This window comes from Podarcis cretensis (assembly GCF_951804945.1).
Source record: "Podarcis cretensis genome assembly, chromosome: 9".
Lineage (NCBI taxonomy): Eukaryota > Metazoa > Chordata > Lepidosauria > Squamata > Lacertidae > Podarcis > Podarcis cretensis.
The window spans coordinates 59,658,054-59,673,631 of NC_137178.1; the positions used below are offsets into that span (position 1 = coordinate 59,658,054).

Below are 15,578 nucleotides of genomic sequence, written 5' to 3' on the forward strand. Positions count from 1 at the left end.
CCAGTAATATATATATGTGTGTGTGTGTGTGTGTGTGTGTGTGGAAGTGATTTGAAGCTTTCTTAGTACAGTGGTACCTCAGGTTACAGACGCTTCAGGTTACAGACTCTGCTAACCCAGAAATATTACCTCGGGTTAAGAACTTTGCTTCAGGATAAGAAAAGAAATCGTGTTCTGGCGGCGTGGCAGCAGCGGGAGGCCCCATTAGCTAAAGTGGTGCTTCAGGTTAAGAACAGTTTCAGGTTAAGAACGGACCTCCAGAACAAATTAAATACTTAACCCAAGGTACCACTGTATTAGGCTGCAATAAATCAGTGTTTCTGTTTCCCTACATCTGTTACATCTGTTTCGCTAGTCTGATCCACTGTTGCTACCCTACCCTCAGCTGCTTGAGATTGCTCTGCACCCATCATGGCATGTCACTTTACATTTTCCCAACGGGTTCAATTTGAGTTCAGATTCAAAGTTCGTAACCCGAGGTACCACTGTATTTTAACTTTTCTTTTTTAAAGTAGGGTTATAATTTTTTCTTGATTTACTGCTTTATGTACCGTAAGCCTCTTTTTTATATACAATCAAGCGGTGTATAAATTTCATGAAATAAACACACACACAATCTATTCAAAACATACAGCTAATAGAGGAGGAAGAACGGGCAGCCCTGTTCCACACCGTCCCGAACACGTTCCCACGTTCACTGCAGCGCAAGGCAGGGACTCCCTCCCTCCTCCTGCCCGCTTGTCCCCACGTGGAGGTCGCGCGTGCGCGGTGGATCTTTCGATTTCCCCTCCTTCCGCTTCTCCTCTTTATCCCGTAGCGCATGCGTCCTGGTGCCCGTCGGCGTAGGATGGACCATAGAGGGGCGCGACGAGGCTACAGAGCGGCCCTGTTCCGCATCCGGATCCTGCCGCTCAGAGTCTGGGCCGATGGAGTCGGCTCCGGAGCCGGTGTCCGGCGGGGGCCGGGCGCGTGAATGAGGAGCTCGGCGCGGCCGCTCTTTCCCTGTCGCCTCGCGCCTCTCGCTGCTCCCGGAGGAGGAGGACCCCGCGGAGGATGCTGCCGGCCCTGGCCGCCCAGCGGAGGGGCTGGGGCTGCTTCTACCAGCTCCAGCTGCTGCGGCGGAGGGGCCGAGGCCAGGCGGGGGGAGCGCTCGCCCGGGCAGGCTGCCGCGGTGAGTGGGCTCGAAGGGTTGCGAGGGACCCCGAGGGTCATCCATTCCAGTCCCCTTTAAAACGCAGGTTCTTCTGCCCAACGCGGGACTCGAACCCACGACCCTGGGATGAAGAGGCTGCTGCTCCAGAGCCGCGATAGCCGTTTTTTAAAAGTCTGTTTGAGATGCCACATAGAATTGGAATGGACCTCGAGGGTCATCTAGCCCAACCCCCTTCAGCGCAGGAATTTTTGCCCAACGTAGGACTCGAACCCACGACCCTGGGATGAAGAGGCTGCTGCTCTAGGGCTGCGATAGCCGGCTTTAAAAAGTCTGTTTGAGGTGCCACATAGAATTGGAACTGACTCCCAGGGTCATCTAGTCCAGACCCCTGGTGTGTGTGTGGAGAGAGAAAGAACCTACATCAGCTGCTCATGTCCTGGGCACAGCTGTCAACTTTTCCCTTTTCTTGCAAGGAATCCTATTCGGAATAAGGGAATTTCCCTTAAAAAAGGGAAACGTTGACAGCTATGGCCCAGGGGCTTGTTGGCCACCCTCAGCATTTAACAGGCTGCAATGGTGGCATGTTGTTGTTATCAGCACTGCCAGTCCTGAATCTGTTAATGCTGTGAGCAGTGCAGGCCTACAATGCAGAGTCGTTGTGATGATTACTGAGCTTAAGTTATATGAAGTGGTTTAAATGTATTTTTTGTGTGAGGGGGATATAGCATCATTGTCACTCACTAACAAGGTGCACAAGGTGGGGTGGGCAGAGGCAGAGGGTGGACTTTTGGGGTCGCTGTCACCAAAGGACCAGGCCATCCAGTGTTTGGGCTGGAGGCACAGAGGACTGTGACACGGTGCTTCTCCCTATGTGCAGTGCTTTCCACTGGTGGATAGCAGCCTTTTACATTCACATAGGGTAGTGAAGTGGTGAACCCCTTGCATTGCAGGGGGTTGGTGTAGATGACCCTCAGGGGTCCCTTCTATGATTGTAGGGAGCTGAACATTCACCTCCTGCTTGGTCACTCCAGCCATAGTGGGTGCATTCTGCTCCTGCCTGCCTAGTCCTGCTTCTTCATCTGTGCAGCTGCATCCTGGATCCACTTTCTTGAACATGCGAGAGTGTGAAGGAATGTGGGGGGCCGACTTTTGTATGTAAGGCTGTTATACTATTAAAGGGGTAAAGGGGACCCCTGACCATTAGGTCCAGTCGTGGCCGACTCTGGGGTTGCGGCGCTCATTTTGCTTTATTGCCCGAGGGAGCTGGCGGCGTACAGCTTCTGGGTCATGTGGCCAGCATGACTAAGCTGCTTCTGGCGAACCAGAACAGCGCACGGAAACGCCGTTTACCTTCCCGCCGGAGCAGTACCTATTTATCTACTTGCAATTCAACGTGCTTTCAAACTGCTAGGTTGACAGGAGCAGGGACTGAGAAATGGGAGCTCACCCCGTTGCGGGGATTCGAACCACTGACCTTCTGATCGGCAAGCCCTAGGCTCTGTGGTTTAACCCACAGCGCCACCCGCATTATACTACAGTGGTACCTCGGGTTACATACGCTTCAGGTTACATATGCTTCAGGTTACAGACTCCGCTAACCCAGAAATAGTACCTCTAGTTAAGAACTTTGCTTCAGGATGAGAACAGAAATCGTGCTCCGGCGGCGTGGCGGCAACAGGAGGCCCCATTAGCTAAAGTGGTGCTTCAGGTTAAGAACAGTTTCAGGTTAAGTACGGACCTCCAGAACAAATTAAATACTTAACCCAAGGCTGCAATAAATCAGTGTTTCTGTTTCCCTACATCTGTTACATCTGTTTCGCTAGTCTGATCCACTGTTGCTACCCTACCCTTAGCCGCTTGAGATTGCTCTGCACCCATCATGGCATGTCACTTTACATTTTTCCAGCGGGTTCAATTTGAGTTCAGATTCAGCAGGTCTGTCAAGCCCCAAAATTCACTAGTGCAACCTATAATTGATGTGGAAGTCCCTCTCAGTATGGACCTATTTAACCCCATTGAGTAACTGCAGCTACATATGTGCCCTTGAGAGTAAAAGGGTAGCAGACAGTGAGCATGGCTTGTTAGCAAGCTAGAACCCTGATATCTTTTTCTTTGGTGAAAATATTTTTATTGGTTTTCATGTAAATACAAGAAGAATAAATAACTATAGTAACTTGCCCAGTGGTACATTAAGGTTCATATGCAGTACACAGTACACAAGCAATCTGTTTATTCTACCTGTTTGTTTTGGGGCACAATTAAAAGCATTGGCGATGATGTTTTAAAGCTCTGAGTGGCTTGGGAAACTTTAGGGACTGCTGTCTTGCATGCCAGCCTGCCTGTACCCTACGGTCTGACAGAGAGGCCCTTCTCTGTGTTCCATCTATAGTGTTTGTTTTATTGGATGCATACATTTTTGTTCAGTACTTTTGCTTTTCTTTAAAAACAAAACAAACAAACAATAACTGTGCGTTATGGTTGCCTAAAATTATTGCTAGCTACCATGATAGGTATGTAAGCACCAGAAGGTGAAAAGAATACAAATTCTAATATAAAGAAATAGGTAAATGTGTGTGTGCGTTTAGAGGTGGTAGCTACTTATCCCTGAGGTTGAGTTTCGACAGCAGTTTATAATCCCAATTTAGAAGTCTGGGCGGGTGGCAGCCCCACATAGACAGGGCTGTCCCCATTATTGGGGTGAGTGAGGCATTCACCTCGGGCAGCTGATGCCGGGGAGCAGCCCCCTAGCTATTCCTCCTGACGCATTGGCCAGTCCTCCCTATTAGGGGCTTTTGCATGTGGATGCCTCAGGTGTCTTGCATTTTGCCCTTTGCATCTGAGTAAATGGCCTTGCTTTGTTATTTCTGAGACCTGTGACCCAGTGCCCTCTAAATGTAGCTGAGTTTAAAAATTTAATGTTATATTTGGTGAAGGCCGTAGCCCAGTTATAGCATCTGCTTTGCATGCAGGAGGTCCTGGGTGGGCGGGGTATAAATAATAAAATTATCATCATTATTATTATCCCCAGCATCTCCAGGTTGGGCTGAGACAGACCCCTGCCTGAAATCTAGCCAATGCCAGTCAGTCTAGACTAGATGATATTGAGCTAGTTGGACCACTGCTCTGACTTGGTATAATACTGCTTTCTCTGTTGCATCTCAGTTAGCTTGCTTTCCTGAACAGCCCAATACTTATACTACTGTAGTTGCTAATGTTTCCCTTTACCCTATTTTTGGGCCACATCCTATGGCTTACATTGTGTCATGTGTATAATTGCTTTCTGGTCCTTCATGAGCTTCCCTGTTGTTGTTGTTGTTGTTGTTGTTGTTGTTGTTGTTGTTGTTGTTGTTAGAATTTATATTCCACCCTATACCTGGAGGTCTCAGGGCAGTTCACAGAAAAGATCAACATATAAACCACCATATATATACCGGTAATCAAAATTTTGCGCAGGCAGTCCAGTTGCTTTGAGTCAAATCCAGCATCCCAATTAACCTCATGTTGCTATATTCCCCTTAAGTTCATGACAATACCCCAGCCTTGCAAGGAAATCCAAAGACATTATTAGTTAGTGCACATCAATTTATACTAGCCTGCCTGGGCAACTCATACCAATGCTAAGCATTGGGGGCTCCTCAGCGGTCTGGAAGATAAAAGGACCAACCTTATTTCAGCTAATTAAAAACATCTGATCCTGTTTGTCTATAGGTACATCTTACTTGTCAAGTGGCTATTTACAAACCTATAATTCCTTCCAGCAGGGCTTACTGTGGCAGCAGCTAATCTCAAAGCAGCCTCTTAGTAAGATTATAATAACGTAATCTGTGTTGTATGGAATTTTATGTTGTATGGTTGGTGTTCAGCTGAGTCTTACTCAGAGTAGACTTATTGAAAATAGTGGACCTGAATGAGTCACGTCCATTAAGTTCAGTGGATGTTCTAAAACTTAGTTGAATGCCAGTCTTAAGGTATTTGAGTTATGTGTCCTGAACAGTTTGCAAACCATTATCTGGCTGTTCTCTGTGCTTTTTCCCTGGTGCTTTTTGTTGCTGCTGTTGTTGCCATCTCAAAGTACCCAAGCTGTTTTCTTTCCCATTTCCTTCAGGGTGGCAAGTGCCCCTTAAATTTGGCAGCCTCTTGCCTGTGCTGCCAGGGAGTCGTCTGCCGGTTCATTCAAGCCAAGTAAGAGTTTATACCTCCGATGGTCAGAAGGACCACAGTGGGGCACAAGATGCAAGCTCCTCAGCTGCTGAAGGCAGTGCACAGAAAACAGCAACAGGTAGGCACCACCGTGTCTTAACATTTCTTCTTGCAGAAATTAGCAGAGTTGCCAGCTTTCAGCCCTGAGCTTGCTTTGGTTGCAACCTTTAATTCTCCTGCGGGATAGTGTACTAGAGCCAGTGGCGTAGCGTGGGTTGTCAGCACCCGGGGCAAGGCAAATAATTTGCGCCCCCTAACCCATGGATTTGCGCCCCCTAACCCTAACCCCCAGACGTTGCGCCCGGTGCGGCCGCCCCCCCAGCACCCCCCACGCTACGCCACTGACTAGAGCTACCGTATTTTTCGCTCTATAAGACGCACCAGACCACAAGATGCACCTAGTTTTTGGAGGAGGAAAACAAGGGGGGGGATTCTGAATCTCAGAAGCCAGAACATCAAGAGGGATCACTGCGCAGTGAAAGCAGCAATCCCTCTTGCTGTTCTTGTTTCTGGGATAGCTGCACAGCCTGCATTTGCTCCATAAGACGCACACACATTTCCCCTTACTTTTTAGGAAGGAAAAGCGAGTCTTATAGAGCAAAAAATACGGTATTTTAATGGTTTGTAGATTTTAATTGGGGGTGTGGGCAGGGGGTAAATTTGCGAGGGATGAATCTTGCTTCAAAGCAGCCTGCTTACTAGGCCTTACTGAAGTAAATCTTGGAGAGTGGTTGTTCCAAAGAAGTTTGGGGTGAGTTGACGTCCTGTCTGAATTACCAGAGTGTTCCAAAGCATTTCCCTCCCCCTTCTCTGTGTACCTCTAATTAATTTGTGCATGCAGTGGCAATATTTCTGGTTATATTTCCGAGTGTCTTAAAAAAACCAGATCAAAATAACCTAATGACTGTAGAGACAGTTTGTAATAACCTCGCACATCTGCTGTATGTGTGCGATTAATTCAAATGATTCCACGAGGCATTTAAGCCATGGTCTGTTGCTGAACCACAGCTTGATGTGAAGATGATTGCCAAGTGAGAACAAAAGCTTCTAAAGCTGTTGCTTAAGTATTGTTATGTTGTCGATTGGCTTGAAATGGGCGTTCCAGAATCCCCCATTATTCTAAATGTTCAGATTCTAAATGTGCTTGCTTGGAATTAAAGCCTGTTGGTTTCAGTTTTTTCTGGCCCTGGTTTAAATTAGTTCTTGCAAGGCAGCTGTTTATGAAGGTAAAATGGCAGATTAAGGAAATGGCTTCCATAAGGAGCTCTTGCCCAATTCCCACATAAATTGGGTGCACCCTCTGGAGCAGTGTTCTTCAAGCTTGAGTCCCCAGAAGTTGTTGGACTGCAACATCCTGGCTTTACTCTGTTTCCAAGGTCCAGCAACAATTGTTGGGCTACCCTTCTCCTCTGTCCTAGCCAGGACAGCTATAATCCAAAAGACCTAGAGGATACCAAGTTGGAGAAGGCCGCTTTAGAACATGTCCCAGAATCCTCTGCAGTGTGCCAAGATTCTTCAGCATGAACTGACCTGGACCCTAAAATCGTCATCTGAGGCCCTTCTTTATGTACATTCGATGGACACAAACACAAATAAAATACTAGTTGAGATGCAGTCTACCGAAACATGCATTTCTATTTGTAGTAGTATCTATTACAGTGGTACCTCTGGTTAAGAACTTAATTTGTTCTGGAGGTCCATTCTTAACCTGAAACTGTTCTTAACCTAAGGTACCACTTTAGCTAATGGGGCCTCCCGCTGTTGCCATGCTGCCGCTGCACGATTTCTGTTTTCATCCTGAGGCAAAGTTCTTAACCTGAGGTACAGTGGTACCTCGCAAGACGAATGCCTTGGAAGACGAAAAACTCGCAAGACGAAAGAGTTTTTCGTTTTTTGAGTTGCTTCGCAAGACGAATTTCCTTATGGGCTTGCTTCGCAAGACAAAACGTCTTGCGAGTTTGTTTCCTTTTTCTTAAAACCGTTACTGTAATACTGTACCAAGTTTGAAGCGGGAACTGGGCTGGCAGGGAGAGAGCGAGGGAGCGACCTACCTTTTCCAGTTTCAGCCTTGGGGAAGGAGAGCGTCTCGCTCCACGAATGAACGCAAGGCAAGAAAAAAGCGGGAGCAAATCTCTTCCAAGCGCGATCGCGAGCATGACAATTAGCCCTGAGTTCCGAGCAGAGTAACCTGATACGAGAGAGAGAGAGAGAGAGAGAGAGAGAGAGAGAGACAGACAGACTCCGGAGACAGAGTGTGTGCGTAAAAGCGCACGAAAGAAAGACTGCAGAAGGAGCCAAAGAACAAATAACGGACTTGGGCGCAACAGAAGCGGGATCTAGCAGAACGACGCAGAGGGATCCTCTTCTGGAGAGGGCACAGAGGAGGCAGGTGGGCTGGGATCCAGCGGATCTGGCTGGGTCTCTGCGCCGCCTCTGCCTCTCTCTCTCTCTCTCTCTCTCTCCCCCTCCCCACGTGGCCGCTCCATTTTGCCCTAACTGCGCGAAGGCAGGAGGAGGGGGACCAAGGAGGAGGAGGAGGAGGCATCCACTGCGCTTGGGCCGCCGCGAAGGCGCCATTGCGGGGGTGGGAAGAAGCCGGGAGCAGCTGCCAAGACTGTGGGGAGCCTGGCGGCGTGGCGCAAGGTAATGGGGAGAGCAAGGGAGAGCCCGCGCCGGGCGCTTCGTGCATCCGCCCTCGGTTCCTGGGCTCAAACGTCCTTTGGCACCTCGTGGAGAGAGAGGGAGAGGAGCGCGCTGGGGCTTTGATGTGGGACGCGGTTTGGCGGAGCGAAGACGCGGCAAGGCTTGGCGACAGAGGAAGGGGGGCTGTTTTCGAGGGGAGGTGGGAGGGGGTGTCTTTGCCTCTTCCCGGCAACAGATTTTCCAGGCTGGGGAAACTCCTCCTGCTGGGGAGCGACCCGCTTTGTGCTTTGCCCGCTATCCCATTATAAAAGGAGTACTGTAATAATGTTCATAATACAGTACCAGGGTGCATCCGTGCTTCGCAAGACAAAAAATCCGCAAGACGAAGAAACTCGCGGAACGAATTAATTTCGTCTTGCGAGGCACCACTGTACTACTTCCGGGTTAGTGGAGTCTGTAACCTGAGGTGTCTGTAACCCGAGGTACACTGTAGTTGCTTCTCATAAAAATGACTCAAAGTGACTTAGAAACAGAAGAGAAATAAACAAGCATAAATAAAAGACAGATCTGAAGCAGGAATTGACAACCTATGGCCCCTGATTTTGTTGGTAGAGCTGAGCAATATCTGGTTTTCAACATTGTGTTATATCAACAGATGTTGATGATGATGATTATTATTATACCCGCCCATCTGGCTGGGTTTCCCCAGCCACTCTGGGCGGCTCCCACCAGAATAGTAAAAACATGATAAAACATCAAGCATTAAAAACTTCCCTAAACAGGGCTGCCTTCAGGTGTCTTCTAAAAGTCGGATGAATACTGCAATATGCTGATTTAGCATGATGTCTAGAATGTATCTTGGCTGGTTTTTCCTCGCCTCCTTAGACGAAGAAGCAGCAGCCCAGATACATCGCTCAGTCCAAGCCACAACGCCTCTCTGGCTCACATGAGCCAGAGAGGCATTGGGGCTTTGTTAAAGAGCTCGGCTGGAGGGTGGGACACCCTCCTGCCCCTCAGCTGAGCAGGCCCCCATATCTCTCCAGCTTGCATGAGCTGAGGGGGACAGGGCTTCCTCAAAGGTGCAGGCGGGCAAGTAGATGGAGCCCAATAAGATCCTCACCCAGAAACTTCTCAGGCTCCGTCTGCTTGCCTGCACCTTTGCCATCTGCAGGCAATTCAAGCTGGCGTGATGCATTGTCTGAAACTGGTATCGCGATCTGAACCCCATACCAGTTTCAGGAAATATGCTAATATTTTGCCCAGCTCCAGCTGTTGGACTCCCAGTTCTCATCAGCCCCAGTTCCCACGCCATCTGAGGGTTGATGGGAGTTGGAGTCCAGCAGCCTCTCCCTGGCCCCAGTTCCCCCATCCCTGCTCTAAAGCTTTTCAGAATTCCTCAAGGAGAGGAGAAGATCAGGAGTCTTGGGCATGAATCCCAACTTCCCCATGATTCCCAACTTTCCCCTTCAGTGTGTAACTTCAAGGAAGAGCTGAGTGTGTTTTAGATCAGAGCTCCCCAAACTCTGATCTGTCGGCCACAAGCTTCATTCAGGTGGCCCACGGCATGTCAGCGGGTTTGTCGTTGAAATTGCTATTATATATGCATTTATTTTATATATATTTATTGTATTGTGAAGTCATTTGAGAGGCATTGTAGGAAGCATGATTCATAAATTTAATAATAATAATAATACCACTGAACTATGGCTTGTCCTCCCAGCCCCCGCAATAGTATATCCATATTCTACAGAATAATTTGCTCAAGGCTTTAAACAGTATCATCTTGACCCACAGAACAGGGAATAGGTCAGTTTCTGCTTAATTCCAAGCACCGCGTTTTCGTCAGGCTTCCTGGCCACTGTTACCCAGTATATATATATATTTTAAAGGGCACATAACGCTGCCTGAATCTCCAGTAGTAAATCTTGACATTTGAGATGTGATTATTTTCCCCTGATCAAAGTTTATGACTTAACCTTTCTATTAAATAATGTCACCGTGTGTCCATTTTACAACGGGCGACGGGAGGGGAAAGGAAAGGAGGAATCATTGCTACAGGCAGCGACTTTCGGCAAACCTTGGAGAAACTGTGACCTTGCCAAGGTATATCAGTATAAATACAGCCTGCCAGCCCAGGGCTCTGAAGATAAGGAGGAAGGGGGCAGACAGGCGTAACTTTGAAACAGCTTTTGCTGGAGTCTGTTTTTAAGTGTATCAAAAAAGAAGTTGCTGCTGTGTATTCATTAGGCCTTCTCTGTATACATTATAAATGGAAAGCCATTATCCAGAGTTTCCTTCTCCTAAGGAAGCAATTTACTTTATCCCTGCCCCCCCCCTTTTTTGTAAATTAAGGCAGGAAGAACTAATTTTTTGATTCTTTAAAAAAAACCCAAAGTTGCATAGACCAAGAGTGCTTTAATAATACTTAACTTTTGAATAATTCAAGCCACTTGCCAAGCCTTCTCTTAATAAAAACACAGCTCCCTTTGTAGCGTTGTCAGGTTCGGAAGGCTAATCCTAATGTCTTCAGTTTCAGTAAAATTAGCTTCTCTTTTACTGGTAGCGGATGTCTGGCGAGCATCCAAACACCAGAGAATAAAGCTTCAGTATATTGGCTGTTGTTATTGAAGTCATAAGAACTTAATTCCGTTGATATACTTAATTAAGACAGAGATGTGCATGGCACCAACTGCAGGCAAGGCAGATTCTGTTCCTAGTGGGGAACACCTATGGCAGGAGTCTGCAACCCGCGGCTCCAGAGCCGCATGTGGCTCTTTTACACCTTTGCCGCAGCTCCGGGGCGGATACTAGCGAGGGGAGGAGCGCATTGTGCGCCCCGACACTCCCCACTGTGGCGGGCGCTGTACTGGCTGTGACGTTGCATGGGGGCGGTGCGTGCGTTAGTCACGCACCGTTCCGACGTCACCTTCCCACCCGCTGTCAGATCGGACATTAAGGTAAGAAACAATATATGCAGTGTTATATTTGTTTTAAATGTCGCAATGGTTTTGCGGCTCCCAGTTTTTTTTCTTCAGAAACGGGTCCAAGTGGCTCTTTTTGTCTTAAAGGTTGCAGACCCCTGACCTATGGCTATCTCTCAGCCTCACCCACCTCACAGGGCTGTTGTGAGATTAAATGGAGGTGGGGGAAACCATGCGAACTGCTTTGAACGCCTTGTAGGGAAGGCAGGATGTAAATGTTTCTAAATAAAATCTTTAGCTTAAATGTGCTTGGATTTATAACACCTAAATTATAAAGACCTACATTGGCTCCCAGTACGTTTCCGAGCACAATTCAAAGTGTTGGTGCTGACCTTTAAAGTCCTAAACGGCCTCAGTCCAGTATATCTGAAGGAGCGTCTCCACCCCCATCGTTCTACACTGAGGTCCAGCACCAAGGGCCTTCTGGCGGTTCCCTCACTGTGAGAAGCCAAGTTACAGGTAACCAGGCAGAGGGCCTTCTCGGTAGTGGTGCCCTCCCTGTGGAATGCCCTCCCACCAGATGTCAAAGAGAACAACAACTATCAGACTTTTAGAAGACATCTGAAGGTTGTATTGTTTTTTGTAACATAAAATAATTCAATAAAAAATATTTTTTAAAAAATAAAAATCAAATGTCACAAAAGGCCAAATTTAAGCAGTGGGCTAACACATGTATTATTTTTTCCCCTTTAAGCAACAATGGCAATTTCAAATATGTACCCCCCCCCACCCCATGGCTTTCTGTCTTTGTCTTGGAAAGCAGTAAGTAGGATTTACTCCGACTAACAATAATTAATTGTTGTTTTTTAACAGCTAGCAGTCAAATGCCACCTTTGCCGCAAACTCCGATTCAAGTGAAAGGTAATTATTATGACATAGCTTTGCACTGGGGTGTGTGTGTGTGTGTATAGAGGTTGCTGCAGCCTCCGTGGAGCAGTTGCTGAAGACAGACACCTGTTTGGATCAACCGCTCTCATGCCAGCATCTAGAGTCATTGGGTTGTAGTCAACTAAGTATTACTCTGAGAAGTGTGACTGGCTGAGCAGGCGATGGAGGCGGGAGAAGCCAGAGCTGCAAGGCCATTGGGCAGTGAGGAAGAGCAGTGCCCTTGAGACATTGCTGTGGGGACCTTCTTGTTCCAAAATACTTCCTTTCTAAACAGAGTAGGCCCATTGAAATCAGTAAACCTAAGTTAATCATGTCCATTAACCTAGCATGGAATGCCTCCCATTGTTTTACTCTGCGTGATCAGATCATGTAGTGCATTCATAGAGTGAAATATTCTCAAATAAGTCTGTTTTATAAATGATTTAATGTTCGCACTATAATCCGCTGCTTTAATGGGTAATTATCTATAATTCCCACATCTCCAGTTACTATGTGTATGTATCCTGCTTGCTATTCACTTCTTGAGCTTACCATTTGCTTGTTTCTGCAATGATTTTGTCATGCTGGGTGTCCGTTACCAGATTTCAATTGAGGTGAGATGAATAGGTGAACGCCTGTATATTTTCATGCATACTGGCTTCTCCGCGGTAGAGAGGTCCTTTGGTGGCGCTCGTAACTGAGTCTCGCCCTTTTCCTCCCTCTTAAAGTGAAAGCTGTACTTAAAAAGAGAGAATATGGACCAAAATACATGAAGAATAACTTCATCACTGGCGTCAGAGCAATAAATGAGTTCTGCCTTAAGTCCAGGTATGATCATTTCTTTCTTTAAAAATTGGACTGAAATTCTGTAAGAACTGCTGCAGTGTGTCATAGCTAACCGGTGGGATATGAAGTAGCCAGTGGAATGTGAGGAGGATCATGATACCAGAAGTTATGGGTAACATTTTGGGTTTGGGGGACAGCTCTGTTCTCTTGGTTACCATATACTTTTCACTGGGGTTGAGAGTGGTCAGCTTCATAATAAAGTTGGCACCACCTAAGGACTTCACGGTTAATGGATACTGTGAGCGCAGTTCCATATTATGTAGACGTTCTAGGAGAGAGGCTCAGTTCAGCTGTCATGCCAGACAATGGCTTGTGCTAACTAGAATGAAGAATTCACCACGGTTTGAGCAAACCATGGTTTAGCGTTCCGTGTCTGTATTTCTGTTGTGTGCATGGTTTCCGGGCTACCTGGTAGCACAGTGACTCATTGCATTGAGCCCCTACACAGGAGTAGGTGCTCACTTTTGAATTTCACTTGTTGCAGAAAAAAAGACTTAGTGGCAGGGAGGAAAAGTGTGGCCCTGCTCCGCCACCATATTTTCAAAAATTACATTTATGTCCCAGCTTCCATCCCCTGAGCTCAACATGGCTCTTCCACCACCTCCATTTTATTTTCACAACAACCCTGTGAGACAGGTAAGGCTGTCTTCAGATAATCCAGGGAGTGTCATGATTTAGTGCAGATTCGAACCCTGATCTCTCAGGGTCCAACACTATCTACTACACCGCATTGCTTCTCTTGGATAGGGCTGTGCCCTGAATGTGAGCAACATGTGAACAGCACTACTCGATAGCAGGGCTGTGGAATCTGTAGCCCTCCAGATTTTGCTGGAATACAACCCACATCATCCCTGACCACTGGCCATGTGGCTACAGAGAACGCCTTTTCTCTCTTCCCTGTCAACCCAGCCTCAGCCAAAGCAGAGAAGAGCCTCTTCGCCAGATTGTAGGCAGCTGGCAGGTTGGTACGGGGAATGAAAAGAATTGGTCTGTATCTCTTTCTGACTTTTAATACGAGAGCAAGCCGCACGTTGGAACAAGGGGAGGTTGTAAAATTGCCGCTTGCTGTTAGTGAGCGAGAAATCGCATATTGTGACGATCGCTTTACTTTTCAGTAAGTAGATTAATGCCTGGTGGTAATACTGCCTTCCTCTCCGCAAAACTGTTTCTGTTTTCCCAACAGTGACCTAGACCAGCTCAGGAAAATCAGGCGGCGAAGCCCCCATGACGACACAGAGACTTTCACTGTGTTTTTGAGGACGGACGTGGAGGCAAAGTAAGGGCGAGTCTGACAACATTTCCTGGGTTTGGCTATCCAAATTATATACAGTCGTACCTTGGACCGAACGCCTTAGTATTTGGATGTTTTGGCTCCCGAACGCCACAAACCCGGAAGTGAGTGTTCTGGTTTGCGAACGTTCTTTTGGAACTTGAACATCAGACGGGGCTTCCGGGGCTTCTGATTGGCTGCAAGAGCTTCCTGCAGCCAATCGGAAGCTGCGCTTTGGTTTCCAAACGTTTTGGGAGTCAAATGGGCTTCCAGAACGGATTCCGTTCGACTTCCATGGTATGACTGTATTTAACGTCTAACATTTTCCCATATAGATATATATTACAGTTGGTGGTAGTGCCTTTGCAATTCTCTGTGTTGCTAGGGGTACCTGGGCTTAGATGAGTAGGACCTCATGCCATATTACTGTGAGAAAACTAATTTCACCAAGAACTTTCAGAATCAGCAAAGCCTCTCTCTTCAGTTCAGCTTGGGATGGTGTCATACTTCCACACCAACCTGTGTTTAAAATTTCAAGAGGCAGAAAATGCAAATTCTTTGCTGTTTCGTTTTTTTCCATAGTCAAAAGCTCCCTTCCCTGACTTGGGGCAGATGGTTTGGTCTGGTTTACTGGCTGGAGTTGATGATAGTTGCAGTTCCAAACTACAGGTTGGGGTCAAAAGCAATAGAAAACAAAGTGTATTATTTCATAAAGGATCTTTTATATGTGCTGGAATCTACCCAGAGTGACTGGAGAAAACCCAGCCAGATGGGCGGGGTATAAATATAAGAACAACAACAACAACTTATTATCGTCGTTGTCGTCATGCAAGTTAAATGAAGTTTTTTCTTCACTTCCTGTCACTTTCTCTCTTCCTTCTCTCCTTCCTCCTGGTACAGGTCTTTAGAAGTTTGGGGGAGCCCAGAAGCTCTTGCACGCGAAAGAAAAAGGCGTAAAGAAGCAGAAATAGAATACAGAGAGAGTAAGTGTGGAATGCTACCAAAAAAAGAAAAGAAAAAGTGAAACAGTTCTGACTCCTATACAGTATATTTGATCAATGCACGTTCTGTAATGTCACCTCTGGGCTTGAAGTTAGTTGTGTGTTGTCGTTATCACGAATAATGGGGGTGGACAAAGTCTTGAACATTTTTATTTTTCAGTTCAGGTTTCAGTTTGGCTGTGAACTATTTGTGGAAAGTTTTGCAATGCATTCCCCCCCCCCAAGTGTACATTTGACAGAGCCCAGCAGCCAGTCTCCATGCCGTACCTCATGTACAGGGGTACCTTGGTTCTCAAATTTAATCCGTTCCAAAACCAAAGGGTTCCAAAACCAAGGTGCACTTTCCCACAGAAAGTAATGCAAAACGGATTAATCCATTCCAGACTTTTAAAAACAACCCCTAAAACAGCAATTTAACATGAATTTTACTATCTATCGAGACCATTGATCCACAAAATGAAAGCAGTAATCAATGTACTGTACTATAAAGCAAATAGGACAGTATTGTAGAGGCTAAAATTAAAATTAATTAATTTTTTTTCTTACCTGCACTGATGATAGTCATTGTTTGGATGGGGGGCTTTTATCCATTTCTACAGTCACACAGTCAATCAATC

General features: G+C 46.7%; 1 protein-coding gene across 1 annotated transcript in view; it reads left to right on the forward strand.

Annotated features, from left to right (window-relative positions):
• Nucleotides 1-883: 883 nt before the first annotated feature.
• SLC30A9 (solute carrier family 30 member 9) overlaps nt 884-15,578 on the forward strand; it is a 34,250-nt gene continuing 19,555 nt past the window's right edge. Inside the window, exons 1-6 of the mRNA XM_079989757.1 lie at nt 884-1,171; nt 5,259-5,432; nt 11,791-11,838; nt 12,573-12,672; nt 13,874-13,966; nt 14,861-14,943. Coding sequence (XP_079845883.1) covers nt 1,054-1,171; nt 5,259-5,432; nt 11,791-11,838; nt 12,573-12,672; nt 13,874-13,966; nt 14,861-14,943 — 616 coding nt within the window. The 5' untranslated portion in view covers nt 884-1,053. The remainder of the gene's footprint in view (nt 1,172-5,258; nt 5,433-11,790; nt 11,839-12,572; nt 12,673-13,873; nt 13,967-14,860; nt 14,944-15,578) is intronic.